The sequence below is a fragment of the Carlito syrichta genome, unplaced genomic scaffold (genome assembly GCF_000164805.1).
Source record: "Carlito syrichta isolate Samal-C Ts95f unplaced genomic scaffold, Tarsius_syrichta-2.0.1 Scaffold302395, whole genome shotgun sequence".
Lineage (NCBI taxonomy): Eukaryota > Metazoa > Chordata > Mammalia > Primates > Tarsiidae > Carlito > Carlito syrichta.
In genome coordinates this window covers 214390-228886 of record NW_007246491.1, presented here as the reverse complement: position 1 = coordinate 228886, position 14497 = coordinate 214390, and the positions used below count along the sequence as shown (strand labels likewise).

General features: G+C 39.6%; 1 protein-coding gene across 1 annotated transcript in view; it reads right to left on the bottom strand.

Moving 5' to 3' along the window:
• The window catches only part of KDM1B (lysine demethylase 1B), a 66178-nt gene that overhangs the window by 35507 nt on the left and 16174 nt on the right, over positions 1-14497 (bottom strand). Inside the window, exon 8 of the mRNA XM_021711596.1 lies at positions 3168-3206. Coding sequence (XP_021567271.1) covers positions 3168-3206 — 39 coding nt within the window. The remainder of the gene's footprint in view (positions 1-3167; positions 3207-14497) is intronic.

Genomic DNA, 14497 nt, shown 5'->3' with positions numbered 1-14497 from the left:
GATCCTTCCACCTCAGCCTTCCGAGTAGCCGGAATTACAGGCATGCACTACCATGCCCGGCTGATTTTTTGATTTATTGTAGAGATGAGGTCTCGCTGCCCAGACGGGTCTCGAACCCGCGGGCTCAGGCAATCCACTCACCTCAGCCTCCCAAAGGCGTGGGATTACAGGCTGAGCCACCGAGCCCGGCCTGCTGCTTTATTTTTATTTTTATTTTATTTTTTAAAATTTTATCATCCAGGCTGGAGTGTAGCAGCATGCTCACAGCCACTGCAGCCTCGATCTGCAGGGCTCAGGTCATCCTTCCACCTCAGCCTTCCAAATAGCTGGAACTACAGGTGCACACCACCATGCCCGGCTAATTTTTTGATTTATTGTGGAGACAAGGTCTCACCAAATTGCCCAGGCTGGTCTCGAATCCCTGGACCCAAGCAATCCTCTCGCCTCAGCCTTCCAAAGTGCTGGGATTACAGGCTTGAGCCACCATGCCCAGCCATCACTGCTGCTTTTACATTTGCTTCCAGACATCCTGGGTTTGAAATAAAGATACAGTACTACTGTACTCTATACAGTACCGTAAAGTACTTGTACAAAAGCACAACCACTTGTAAAGGATGTACACACAAGACAATTTACACAAGACGTAAAATAACTTAGTGACTGAACATGAAAACACACGTTCGCATCTTTGAAAGTTTGCCAACTTGAAGGTTCATATGTAGGGACGTACTGTAGAGAGAGCCCTTAATTCATTATGACTGATGTCCTTATAAGAGAAGGAGAAGAGACACAGAGACAGGGGAGACACACAGGGAAGAAGCCCATGTGATGATGGAGGTAGAGATTAGAGTGAGACGTCTACAAGCCAAGGACTGCTGGCAATCACCCTAAGCTGGAATATGCAAGGGAGAATTCCCCCACCTTAAACCTTCAGAGAAATCACAGCCCTGCCCACACCTTAATTTTTGACTTCTAGCCTCCAGAACTGTGAAAGAATAAGTTTCTGATGTTTTATACCACCCACCTTGCAGTACTTTGTTATAGCAGCCCTAGGAAACAAACACACCCACACAAAATTCAGAAATTACTTTAAAAGTGACTCTAGAATACACAGGAATAAAAAAAGGGGAAGGAGCCAGGTGTGGTGGCTCATGCCTGTAATCTCTATACTTTGGGAAGCAGAAGCAAGAGGATTGCCTGAGCCCAGGAGTTCAAGACTAGCCTGGGCAACTTGGCGAGATCTTGTCTCTACAGTAAATCAAAAAAGTACCTGGGTGTGGTGTTGTAAGCCTGTATAGTTCTAGCTACTTTATAGGCTGAGGGTAAAGGATTGCCAGCCCAGCAGGTCAAGGTTGCGGTAGCAACGGCATTCCAGCCTGGATGACGGAATGAGACTTCAACTCAAAAAAAAAAAAAAAAAAGGGTACGGAAAATGATTATGGCTATAAACCTGTTCCTGACCTTTTCCTAACATAAAAATAAATAATGGACGTATCAACATCCAGGGACTCTTCTAAAATTTTCAAAGTTCTTATATCCCACGAATATGACCTCTGTCCTGAAGTTCCAATTCTTCTGGGTACAAAATGGTCTCAACATTAGGGGATAAATAGATAAGGTGTTCTAACTGAATTTAAGGTTATTTTTCCTTTCTTCCTATAATCGCTTCCTGTCTATTCCAAATCCAGAAATCATCTAGGTCACCACTTTACTATGAAAATGTTTGAGGTTACAAATCATTATTAAAAATAATAGGCCGGGCATGGTGGCTCAGCCTGTAAACGCAGCACTTTGGGAAGCCGAGGCAAGAGGATTGCCTGAGCCTGGGAGTTAGAGATCAGCCTGGGCAACTTGGTGAGACCTCGTCTCTACAATAAATCACAAAAAAACTAGCTGGGCAGCCGGGCTCGGTGGCTCAGCCTGTAATCCCGTGCTTTTGGGAAGCTGAGGTGAGTGGACTGCCTGAGCACGTGGGTTCGAGACCCGCCTGGGCAGCGAGACCTCATCTCTACAATAAATCAAAAAATCAGCCGGGTGTGGTAGCGCATGCCTGTAATTACAGCTACTTGGAAGGCCTGTAATTACAGCTACTTGGAAGGCTGAGGCGGAAGGATCACCGGAGCCCAGCAGGTCGAGGCTGCGGTGGCCGGGAGCGGCCACTGCACTCTAGTCTGGGCGACAGAGTGAGACTCCAACTCAAAAAAAAAAAAAACCTAGCTGGGCATAGTAGTGTACATCTATAGTACCAGTAACTTGGAAGGCTGAGGCAGAAGGATCACCTGAGCCCAGCAGATCGAGGCTGCAGTGGTGGCCATGAGCATGCCACTGCACTCCAGCCTGGGTAACAAGAGTGAGACTCCAACCCAAAAATAATAATAAAATAATGTACGTACTCACACCACTTTATATAACAGAATAGATTTAAAGTAGATTTACTAGGAATCAGTTCTTCATTTTCCTGAAAATCCATCATGGTCCCTGAGTTTTAGACATCTAGAACCACACAACCCTGAATCACTGAAAATCAGAAATGACTCCAGATTCTCAGAATTTTAGAAACCCAGATTTTAAAAAATCATTTTCTGAAACAGCCACTGAATCTGGTTACACGGCACATAGGAGTTTGCCAACTCAGGTAGCAAAGTTTTAAGAAGACACAAGAAATGTGGTCAGTTTTATCAGCTGAAGGGACCTCTCTCCCCCCTTTCACAGCTGAGGGAAGACAGGACAAAGCAGTCACACTGAGGTAAGAATGTACAGGAACACTCCTGCAGCTGAATCCTGGCCAAGACAATCAAATTCTGGCCCTCTTGTTCTTTTCTTAGAAGGACTCAAGTGGAGAAAAGGTTGCAGAGTCATCCTTGAAAAACAAGTATAGCAAGTTCCCTATGAAAAGCCAGGGGAGCAGTGTCTTCCTTTTTATTTCTTTTTAATGTAAAGCAATACAACATTCCCTTTTTTTTTTTTTTTCCTTAGGAGGTAGGATCACCCATATTATACCACTATTGCTAGCATTTTCACAATATAGTTACCATGCCAGATTAAAAAGTCTGGTCAGCAACCAAATAAAGAGAAAGAAACCTGTAAAACTGTTACCATCATTTGCTTATAGTACCCATTACTGAAAATACAATTAACCCTGATCCAGCACATGCAGAAATACTCACGAGATCCTCTGGGAGGGAACAATGATCTGAGGTCTCGGGCTATGAAAAAAAAAGAGAAAAAAGTATTAATTAGGTTTGCTTATGAGATATAGACTTAAGTGACAATTTACCATCAATAAGATATCCCTTTCCACTATTAGATTGGCAAAGAAAAAAATTCTTCATGAAACACTGTGGAAGTGAGAATATAGGGAGCAGGTACTCTCATAAGGATGGTCCTGGTGGAAATATAAAGGAACATAACAACCATGGGGGGCAATATGACAAAATATAAACATTTAAAATGCACAATAATTTGGCATTATCTTGTATACTGAAGACATATACTATATACCTGGCAATTCTAATCTTGTTCTATTTTCTAGAAAGACTCTTGCACACGTGCACCAACAGAAGTAATAAAAAATGTTCGAAGGAGCACTGTAATAGAAACAAAACTTAAAAAAACCCAAAAGCCATCAACAGTAGAATGGACACATAAGTCGTATTATATTCAAACAATGGCATACTGCACAGCAATGCGAACGAACAAATAACAACTGCATGTTACAACGTGGACACGATCCACAAATATGATGTTGAGCAAAAGAATCTAGACCAAGCAGAGTGTAGGATTCCATTGACACAAAATCCAAAAGCAAGCAAACAAAATCTATACTATTGTAAGTCAGAGAAGCAGACAGTTATTTGGGGGAGCAAGGGTTGAAGGTTGTGCCTACAAGCAGATACAGGGGGCTGGTGAGTGTTCAATTTCTTTCTTGGGAGTCAGCTAAAAGGGTACTCGGTGAAAATTCATTATTGAGCTATGCAATTTGATTTGTGCATTTTCTGTTTGAATGTTGCCTAGGTAAACTGATGACTGCATACCATATGGCCTAGTAGTTCTAGTTCTTGGAATATATTTCAAAGATACTCTTGCACTTGCTGACAAGAAGACACACAAAGAAGCACTGCATGTAACAGTCAAAAACTAGAAACAACCCTTATATTCATGAGCACAAGAACAGATACACAGAGGTAGATAAATGCACACTATGTAATACTTCCCAGCAAGGAAAATAAAACAGAATTGTAGGCATCAATACAGATGCATCTCAGAAACCTCAACGTGGAATGAAACAGCAAGTTGCAGAGGAATACAATTATAGCATAACTTATAGCCAGTAAAAAAATAGGCAAAACTTATGTTATTTAGTGTTTCAGAAATATGCATTAATTCTATCACAAAAAGCAAGGGAGCTGGGTGCGGTGGCTCACATCTGTTATCCTGGCACTTTGGGAGGCAGAGGAGAGAGGATTACCTGAGCCCAGGGGTTCGAGACCAGCCTAAGTAACTTGGCAACACCTCATCTCTACAATAAATCAAAACATTAGCCAGGTATGGTGGCGCACGCCTGTGGTTCCAGCTTGGAAAGCTGAGGAGGAAGGATCGCCTAAACCCAGCAGATCAAGGCTGCGGGGGCTGTGAGTGTGCCACTGCACTCCAGCCTTGGCAACAGAGTGAGACTCTAACTCAAAAAAAAAAAAAAAAAAAAAAGCAAGGGAATAATAAATTAAAACATTGAGAATACTGTTTACTCTTGCACTGAGAAGTACGCTGGGAGATACAAAGCCATCAAGAATGCTGTTTCTTAAGCTGAGAGGTAGGTACATGAGTGCTTAGTTCTTTATTCCTTACAAGCAAATTATAAATCCTCTTTTGTATTGATAAATTATCTCATATTAAAACAACCATATATACCCTTGACAAAGAAATTTCATTTCTAGGAATTGATCCCACAACTATACTCAAAACTGGGCGTGGTGGCTCACACCTGTAATGCCAGCACTTTGGGAAGTGGAGGTGAGAGAATTGCCCGAATTCAGGGATTCGAGACCAGCCTGGGTAACTTGGCAAGACCTCATCTCTACAATAAATCAAAAAATTAGCCAGGAATGGTGGTGTGTACCTGTGGTTCCAGCTACTTAGAAGGTTGAAGCAGAAGGATCACCTGAACCCAGAAGGTTGTGGTGACAGTGAGCGTGCCACTGCATTCCAACTTGGGTGACAGAGTAAGATTCCGATTCAAAAAAAAAAAAACTCAAAAGTGGCATAGATGCAAAGCTATTCCCTGCAGCACTGTCACTAATGGCAAACGCTTAAAAGTATTCTAAATGTTCCTAGAAAGCACTAAATTAAGCATGGGGCAGCTGTTCAGTGGACTAATAAAACACTCATTAAAGAGAAAAAAAGAAATCTTTATATACAGATAAGGAAGCATCTTTAAGGCACATTAAAGGACAAAGAGCAAGATCCAAATAGTGTACATAACCTGCCACCATCCTTTTTCAACTTGTTCTACAAATAAACCTTTCCTGACTGTCCTTGACAAGCATATCTAGCTGAAAATGAAAATGACTCTGGGTCAATAAATTTCACTTAAATTAATATTTCAAAAGTTCAGGTTATGTATGATAATCAATTAAGACTGGAACAACAGAATGAAGGAGTCTCAGAGAAGGGGGTGTTGGGAAGAAAGAGATTAAAGAGATTTGATATCATCCTTAGAAGCTGAAATTCAAGGAGACCATAAAGGTTTCATTTGCAAGATGAGGTGAGAAGGGAAAAAGGCAATTAAGCCTTCAAAAACTTAAAGAATCTGATACTTCTGAGGTCCTCCTGGAAAAAAATACTTGCCATTAAAATGCAATCTAAATAAAAAACTTGGGGTAGAAGTAACTTTGGTAAGAAAAATTGTAGAGAACAATAAATTCACCTAAATATGAAAGAGTAAACAATGGAGCAAATACAGTTATAGAAAAAATAAAATATCCAACAAACAAAAAACAAAAATCCTAACAAAAATTGAAAGAAGGGGTAGGTTGAAGTGATATATAATTTTTTTTAAAATTTCATAGCAGAGTGTTGATCACTATCATCTAAAATTGAAACATAAAGTTTTTTTTAAAGTTAGAGTGACTGCAATTTCTTATCATTTTTATAATATAAATTCTCAATCTTTTAGGGAGTTTTTAGAAACTATTATTTCTTTTTCATTTTTTAGTTGAAGTCTCACTCCGTTGCCTAGGTTGTAGCACAGTGGTACACTCATGGCCATCCCAGCGTCAACCTACTGGGCTCCAGCAATCCTCCCCCCTCAGTCTTCCAAGTTGCCGGACCTACAAGCATGCACTACCATGCCTGGCTAATTTACTTTACTTTACTTTTTATTTTATTTTATTTTATCTTATCTAGAGACGAGGTCTCACCCTGTTGCCCAGGCTGGTCTCGAACCTGCTGACTCAGGCAATCGTCTTACCTCAACCTCCCAAAGTGCTAGGATTACAGGCTTGAGCCACCGTGCCCAGCCAGAAACTATTATTTCTTGAGACGAAGAAAAATGCTATGTTCAACAATTTCTTATTTCACTTTGGCTTTTTCTTATTGTACATTGATGTTGTCATAGGAAATTCTAAAAATTTACAAAAAAACAGGATACATAGTACTATTCCTTAATGGGAAGCTCCTTGTCAGTCAGAACTTCATCCTGCACACATACAAGAACATTCTGCATACATACAAGAATACTCTCGAATGAACTCCATTCAAGGGTAGATATTTCATAATAATGATTGCATGAATTTTTTTTCTTTTCTATATTGCTAGACTTTTTTTTTACTGTTTCTTTTATTTTTGTAGAGAAGGTTCTCACCATGCTGCCCAGGCTGGTCTCAAACTCCAGGCTTCAAGCAATACTCCTGCCTTGGCCTTCCAAAGTGCTGGAATTACAAGCATGAGCCACTGCACTCAGCTGCTTAAATTTTATTCAGTGATAAATATAATTTGTCTAAAAATAAAGTTATTCTAAAGAAAACCATAGCATTTTCAAAAATGATTTCAATTGGAAAAAGTAAAAATGACAACTGCCACCCAAGGAAAAATTACTAAAAAATCAAAAATAGCTAAGTGTGGTGGCTCACATCTATAATCCCAGCACTTTGAGAGGCCAAGGTGAGAGGCCTGCCTAAACCCATGGGTTCGAGACCAGCCTGGGCAACTTGGCGAGATCTCATCTCTACGATAAAAAAAAAAAAAAAAAAAAAATTAGTCAGGCGTGGTGGCAAGTGCCTGTAATTCCAACTACTTGGAAGGCTGAGGCGGAAAGACACCTAAGCCCAGCAGGTCAAGGCTGCGGTGGCTGTGAACATGCCACTACACTCCAGTCTGAGCGACAGAGCGAGACTTCAACTCAAAAAAAGGAAAAAAGAAACTGAATCTACAATTTCTAAACTTCTTACAAAGAAAACTACTGGCCAAATTGCTTCGCAAGCAATTTCTACCAAACACTAAAAAAAGGAATATAAAACTTCTACAACAAACTCTTTAACAAAATAGAATGGAGGGTATACTTTTCTACTGTTTTATGGAGTCAGCACAACTCTGAAAGCAGAACCTGAAAAGGATATTAGAAGAAAGGAAAGTGACAAAGTATCCATCATGAACATAGATTTTTGACAAAATATAATCAAATGCAGAAATACATAAAAAGGATAATGCATTAAGGACAAGTGAGGATTTTTTTTTCCTCCAGAAATGGCAACATTATCGTAATATTCCAAAATTGGTATAACTCACCACACTGAACCTATTAAAGAGGAAAAGCTATCATCATAAAAGATGAGGAAAAAGTATTAGACAAAATCCAACATACAGTCATCATAAAAAAGTCCTCAGCAAACTTGGAAAAGAAACTTCCTCAATCTCATAAAGACCATCTACAAAAAGCTACAGTCACCATTATGCGAAATGATACTGAACACATTCCTCCTAAAGTCAGGAACAAGGCAAGGATATCTGCTCTCACCACTTCTACAGAACACTGTCACTGGTGGTTCTGAACAATGTAATAATGCAAGAAAAAGAACAAAAGGTGGCCGGGCTCGGTGGCTCAGCCTATAATCCCAGCACTTTGGGAGGCCGAGGTGAGTGGATTGCCTGAGCCCACGGGTTCAAAACCCGCCTGGGCACTTGGCAAGACCTCGTCTCTACAATATATCAAAAATTAGCCAGGCGTGGTAGCGTGCGCCTGTAATTCCGGCTACTTGGAAGGCTGAGGCGGAAGGATCGCCGGAGCCCAGCAGGTCGAGGCTGCGGTGGCCGGAAATATGCCACTGCACTCCAATCTGGGCGACAGAATGAGACTCCAACTCAAAAAAAAAAAGAAAAGAAAAAGAGCAAAAGGAAAAAGTTTGCAGACAATCATGATTACTTATATAAGTGATTTGTAGACAACTCAAAGTAATCTACAAAAAGATCTATGAAATTTAAAAAGTCAACAAAGTCTCTGAGTATAGGGATAATATACAAAATTCAACTGTATTTCTACATAATGAACAATGAACAACTTAAAAATGGAGTTAAAAATAAATTCTACTTACAATTACAGAAAAAAATAAAATATCTAGAACTAAACAAAAGGTGTAAAAAAAAGACAATCTCTGTGAAAGCTAGAGAACACTGTTGGGAGAAATTTTAAAACCTTGAAAAGATAGTATAATATGGGTCAGAAAAGAGGTCAGGAAACATTTCCTGTAAAAGATCAGGTAATAAATATTTTAGGCTCTGTCGTAACTATTCTGTCATTGTAGCATGAAAGAAGTATATAACACTACATAGCACGTAAGTATGAATATGCTACAATTAAAACTATATTTATAAAAACAGGAGAGGACCAGATTTGGTCCAAGAGTCACAGTTTGCTGACCCCTTAGAAAACTAAAAAATGTAAAGATGTCACTTCTCCAAATGACCTATAGAGTCAATACATTCCAATAAAAATCCCAGAGGCTTTTTAGCAGACACAAGAAGCTGATAATAAAATTTATATGGAAATATAAAGCTCCCAGAATATCCAAAACAATCTTGCAAAAGAAAAGCAAAGTTAGAGGAATTTATACTATCTGATTTTAAGACTCACTGTAAAGATACAATAATCGTGACAGCACAGCACTGTGTAAGAATAAACAAAGAGATTGCCAGACACAATGGCTTGTGCCTGTAATCCCAACACTCAGAGCATTGCTTGGGCCCAGGAGTTCGAAACCAACCCAGGCAACATAAAGAGAGCGCGTCTCTACAAAAAAATTTAAAAATTAGCCAAACATGGTTGTGTGCACCTATAGTCCCAGCTACTCAGGAGGCTGAAGCAGAAGGATCACTTAATCCCAGGAGGTCAAGGTTCTGGTGAGCTATAATCATGCTACTGCACTCCAGCCTGGGTGACAGAGTGACACCCCAATTCAAAACAAAAAAATAGACAAATAAACAAACACCCCCCAAAAAATCAAATGCAATAAAGTCCAGAAACAGACCTTCCGATATAGTCAACTGATTTTTTATAACGGTGCTAAGGTAATTCAATGGAAACAGAATAGTCTTTTCAGCAGATAGTAATAAACTAAATATCTGTATTTAAAAAGTTTAATCTTGGACAATCCCTCACATCAAAACCAAATATTAACTTGAGGTAGTAACCTAAATGCAAAGGCTAAAACAATAACACAACCCAAAGAAAACACAGAGTATCTTTATAAGGTTAAAAAGGTAACCAACAATTGTTTCTCAAAAAAGACACATAAAACTCTAAGTACATATGAAAAAAATGAATAAACTAGGTTTCAAAATGGCAAACTCCTCATTAAAGACCTACTAAGAAAATGAAAAGGCTTAACATAGATTGGGAAAAAAAGATTTAAAATACTCATATCTAGATTACATAAAGAATGACAACTCAGTAAGACTGACTCAATTAAAAAAAAAAACTTGGGAGAGATATTTTCTAGAGAACTATGAATGGCCAACAAGCATTATGAAAATATGCTCAAGATCACTAGTTATCAGGGAACTAGAATGTAACACCACAATGAGATACCAGTACATACTCATCAGAATGACTATAATTAAAAAAACAAAACCTAACACTACCAAATGTTGTAGTATGGTACAAGAATCATGAAAAACCATTTGGCAGTTTCATAAACATTAAACATACATTTACTATATAACTCATCAATTCCACTCCTATATTTGCTCATAAGAAATAAACACAGGTCCACAAAAACACTTGCACTGAATGTTCACTAAAATTTTATTCATAATAGCAAAAAGTTTAAAACAACACAAATGCTCTTCAATAGACAAATGGTGATATAGTTTGGATGTCTGACCCCTCCAGATCTCATGTTGAAATGTGGTCCTTAGTGTTGATGGCGGGGCCTAGTGGGAGGTGTCAGGGTCATAGGGCAGATCCCTCATGAATGGCTTGGGTCCTCCAGGTAATGAATGAGTTCTCCTATTGGTTCACATGACAACTAGTTGTTTAAAAGAAGCCAAAGAAACCATCAAGAGAGCAGGGAGACAATCCACAGACTGGGAAAAAATATTTGCCAACTCCATTCTAACAAAGGCCTAACATCTAGGATCTATAAGGAACTCAAACGTGCTGAAAAGAAAAAAACAGCCCCATTATAAAGTGGACAAAAGATATGAATAGACAGTTCTCAAAAGAAGACATACAGGCAGCTAACAGACTCATGAAAAAATGTTCAGCCTCACTAATCATCAAGGAAATGCAAATTAAAACCACACTGAGATAAACCTAACTCCAGTCAGAATGGCCATCATCAATAACTCAAAAAATAACAGATGCTGGAGAAGATGTGGCGAAAAGGGAACACTTATACACTGTTGGTGGGAATGTAAACTAGTACAGCCTCTGTGGAAATCAGTGTGGCGATTCCTAAAACTTCTAAAAATTGACCTTCCATATGATCCTGCAATCTCCCTACTGGGAATATACCCAGAAGAACTCAGGTCACTCTATAAAAAAGATACTTGCACATGTATGTTTATCACAGCATTGTCCACCATAGCAAGAACATGGAACCAATCATGCTGCCCATCAAAAGGGGACTGGATAAAAAAAATGTACACAATGGAATATTATACAGCCATAAAGAAGAACAAAATCATGAACTTCGCAGCAACGTGGATGGAATTAGAGCTTATAATTTGGGCGATCTCTCACAGAAACAAAGAGATGAGTATCACATGTTCTCACTCATAAGTGGACCTTGAACAACTACTGTATTACTGTAGGAAAGGGATTGAAAGTAGCAGGAAACTGCGGGGAGGGGGTGGGGAGTGGGAGGCTGGGATTGACAGTAGTCCATATCCACCTGGGGAAGGGGAGCATACCTCATCAATAAGGGTACCTGCACAATGAACACTTGTATACCTAACCCTGAATTGTACCCCACAATTTCAAAATAAAAATTTAAAATAATAATAATAATTAACAAATAAACAAATGAACCTCATACCTCCTTTCTCTCTCTTACTTCAGTTTTTGCCATGTGACATGCCAGCCCCCTTGCCTACCTCCTTTCTTGATAAATTACCCAGCCTCAGGTATTTCTTTACCACAACACAAAATAAACTAATATAATTGGTTAAATAAATTGTGACATATATGCACAACGAAATACTCAGCAATAAAAAAGGGAGAAACTACTGATACACACAACAACACTGATGAATCTTTTTACTCAGTGAAAGAAATCAGTCACTAATGAGTTTATATTGGCTGATTCCATTTGTATGAAGTTGAAGGGCAGGCAAAACTAATCTACAGTGATAGAAAGCAGAAAAGCAGTTGACTCTAAGGGAAAGGAGGAAATAACTGGAGTTTTTTAGGATGATAAAATATTGTGTATCTTCCTTCACTGGCACATTGGCTGCACATTGTAGATACTGCCCAAAACTCAATGAAAGATGGTACAAGAATCATGAAAAACCATTTGGCAGTTTCGTAAACATTAAACATACATTTACTATATAACTCATCAATTCCACTGCTACATTTGCTCAAGAAATAAACACATAGATCCACAAAAACACTTGCACTGAATGTTCACTAAAATTTTATTCATAATAGCAAAAAGTTTAAAACAACTCATCATTTCCACTCCTACATTTGCTCATAAGAAATAAACACACAATCTGTACAATTAAAGTATGTAATCATACCTCAAGAACAAGAATAACATGCAATTTAAGCATCTGTCAAAAACACCACTACTCAATGCAGGTAAGGTTTTGATACAATAATTGATCTGAGCTACAAGTCTTTAAGCCTTTAAAAAAGTAGTTCAGGACAGGCTTGGTGGCTCAGCATGTAATCCCAGCACTTTGGGAGGCCAAAGCGAGTGGATTGCCTGAGCCTGCAGGTTCAAGACCAGCCCAAGTAACTTGGCGAGACCTCGTCTCTACAATAAATAAAAAACCTAGCCAGACATGGTAGTACACGCCTGTAGTTTCGGCTACTTGGAAGGCTGAGGCAGAAGGATCACCAGAGCCCAGTCGGTCAACGCTGATGTGGCCATGAATGTGCCACGGCACTCCAGCCTGGACAACAGAGTGCGATTCCAACTCAAAAAAAATAAAAAACAAAATAAAATAAATAAAAAATTAGTTTGGATATTCATATCAAAAGCCTTTAAAAAGTGTCTACCATAAATATATCATTAAATTCTTTTTTTAAAGTTCCCATAGGATTAATGAATTGTTAATTGTTTGTGATAACCTACTAAAGTGGTTAAGGAGGACTTTCATTTTTTATTTGAATATCATGTCATGTGTATATAGTTATAAATACGTACATTCAATTCACTTTTTTTTTTTTTTTTTTTGAGTTGGAGTCTCACTCTGTCACCCAGACTGGAGTGCCGTGGCCGCTCCTGGCCACCGCAACTTCGACCTGCTGGGCTCCGGCGATCCTTCTGCCTCAGCCTTCCAAGTAGCTGGAACTACAGGCATATGCTACCACACCCAGCTAATTTTTGATTTATTGTAGAGATGAGGTCTCGCCAAGTTGCCTAGGCGGGTCTCAAACCCGCGGGCTCAGGCTATCCACTCACCTCAGCCTCCCAAAGGCGCAGGATTACCGGCTGAGCCACCAAGCCCGGCTTCAATTCACTTTTTAAAATCATGAGATTATATTCATACAATACTTATATACAAGCTTAATAGGTGGGTGCAGTGGCCCATGCCTGTAATCCCAGCACTTTGGGAGAGAGAGGCAAGAAGATTGCCTAAACCAGCCTGGGCAACTTGGTGAGATCTCGTCTCCACAATAAATTAAAAAAAAAAACAAAATTAGATGGACATGGTGGTACATGTCTGTGGTTCCAGCTACTTGGAAGACTGAAGTGGAAGGATCACCTGAGCACAGCAAGTCGAGGCTGCAGTGGCCATGAGTGTGCCACTATACTCCAGCCTGGGCAACAAGTGAGACTCCAACTCAAATAAATAAATAAATAATAAAAATTTAAACAACAAAAAAACTAACTTCTACACACTTATATACTTTTTCTTATCATTTCCCTATACAAAAATCTTTCAAATGCTTTTTTATAATAATTATGCATTGCTTTAAAAATCTTTGTGGGCCGGGCTTGGTGGCTCAGCTTGTAAACCCAGCACTTTGGGAGGCCGGGGAGAGTGAATTGCCTGAGCCCTTGGGTTCGAGACCCACCTGGGCAATTTGGCAACACCTCATCTCTACAAATAAATCAAAAATTAGCCGAGCGTGGTAGCGCACGCCTGTAGTTCCGGCTACTTGGAAAGCTGAGGTGAAAAGGATCACCGGAGTCCAGCAGTTCGAGGCTGCAGTAGCCAGGAGAGTATCGCTGCACTCCAGTCTGGGCGACAGAGTGAGACTCCCATTAAAAAAAATTTAAAATATAAAAACTTTGTATTTTGGCCAGGCACAGTGGCTCAAGCCTATAATCCCAGCACTTTGGGAGGCCGAGGCAAGAGGATTGCCTAAGCCCAGCAGTTCGAGACCAGCCTAGGCAATTTGGCGAGACCTTATCTTTACAATAAAATTTTTAAAAAACTTAGCCGGGCATGGTAGCATGCAGCAGGTCAAGGCTGCAGTGGCCATGAGCGTGCCACTGCACTCTAGCCCGGGCAACAAAGTAAGACTTCGACCCCAAAAAAAAACAAAAAAAAAAACCCTTGTATTTTAAATCCCAGGTTTTTATGAATATACAGGTTGAGTTTCCCTTATTTAAATGCTTGGGCCCAGAAGTGTTGTGGACTTGGGATTTTTTTTTGTTTTTTTAGTTGGAGTCTCACTCTGCTGCCCAGGCTGGAGTGCACTGGCATGCTCACGGTCACTGCAGCCTCAAACTGCTGGGTTCAGATGATCCTTCCGCCTCAGTCTTCAAAGTAACTGGAACTACAGGCATGCACCACCATGCCCAGTTAATTTTTTTTTTTTTTTTTT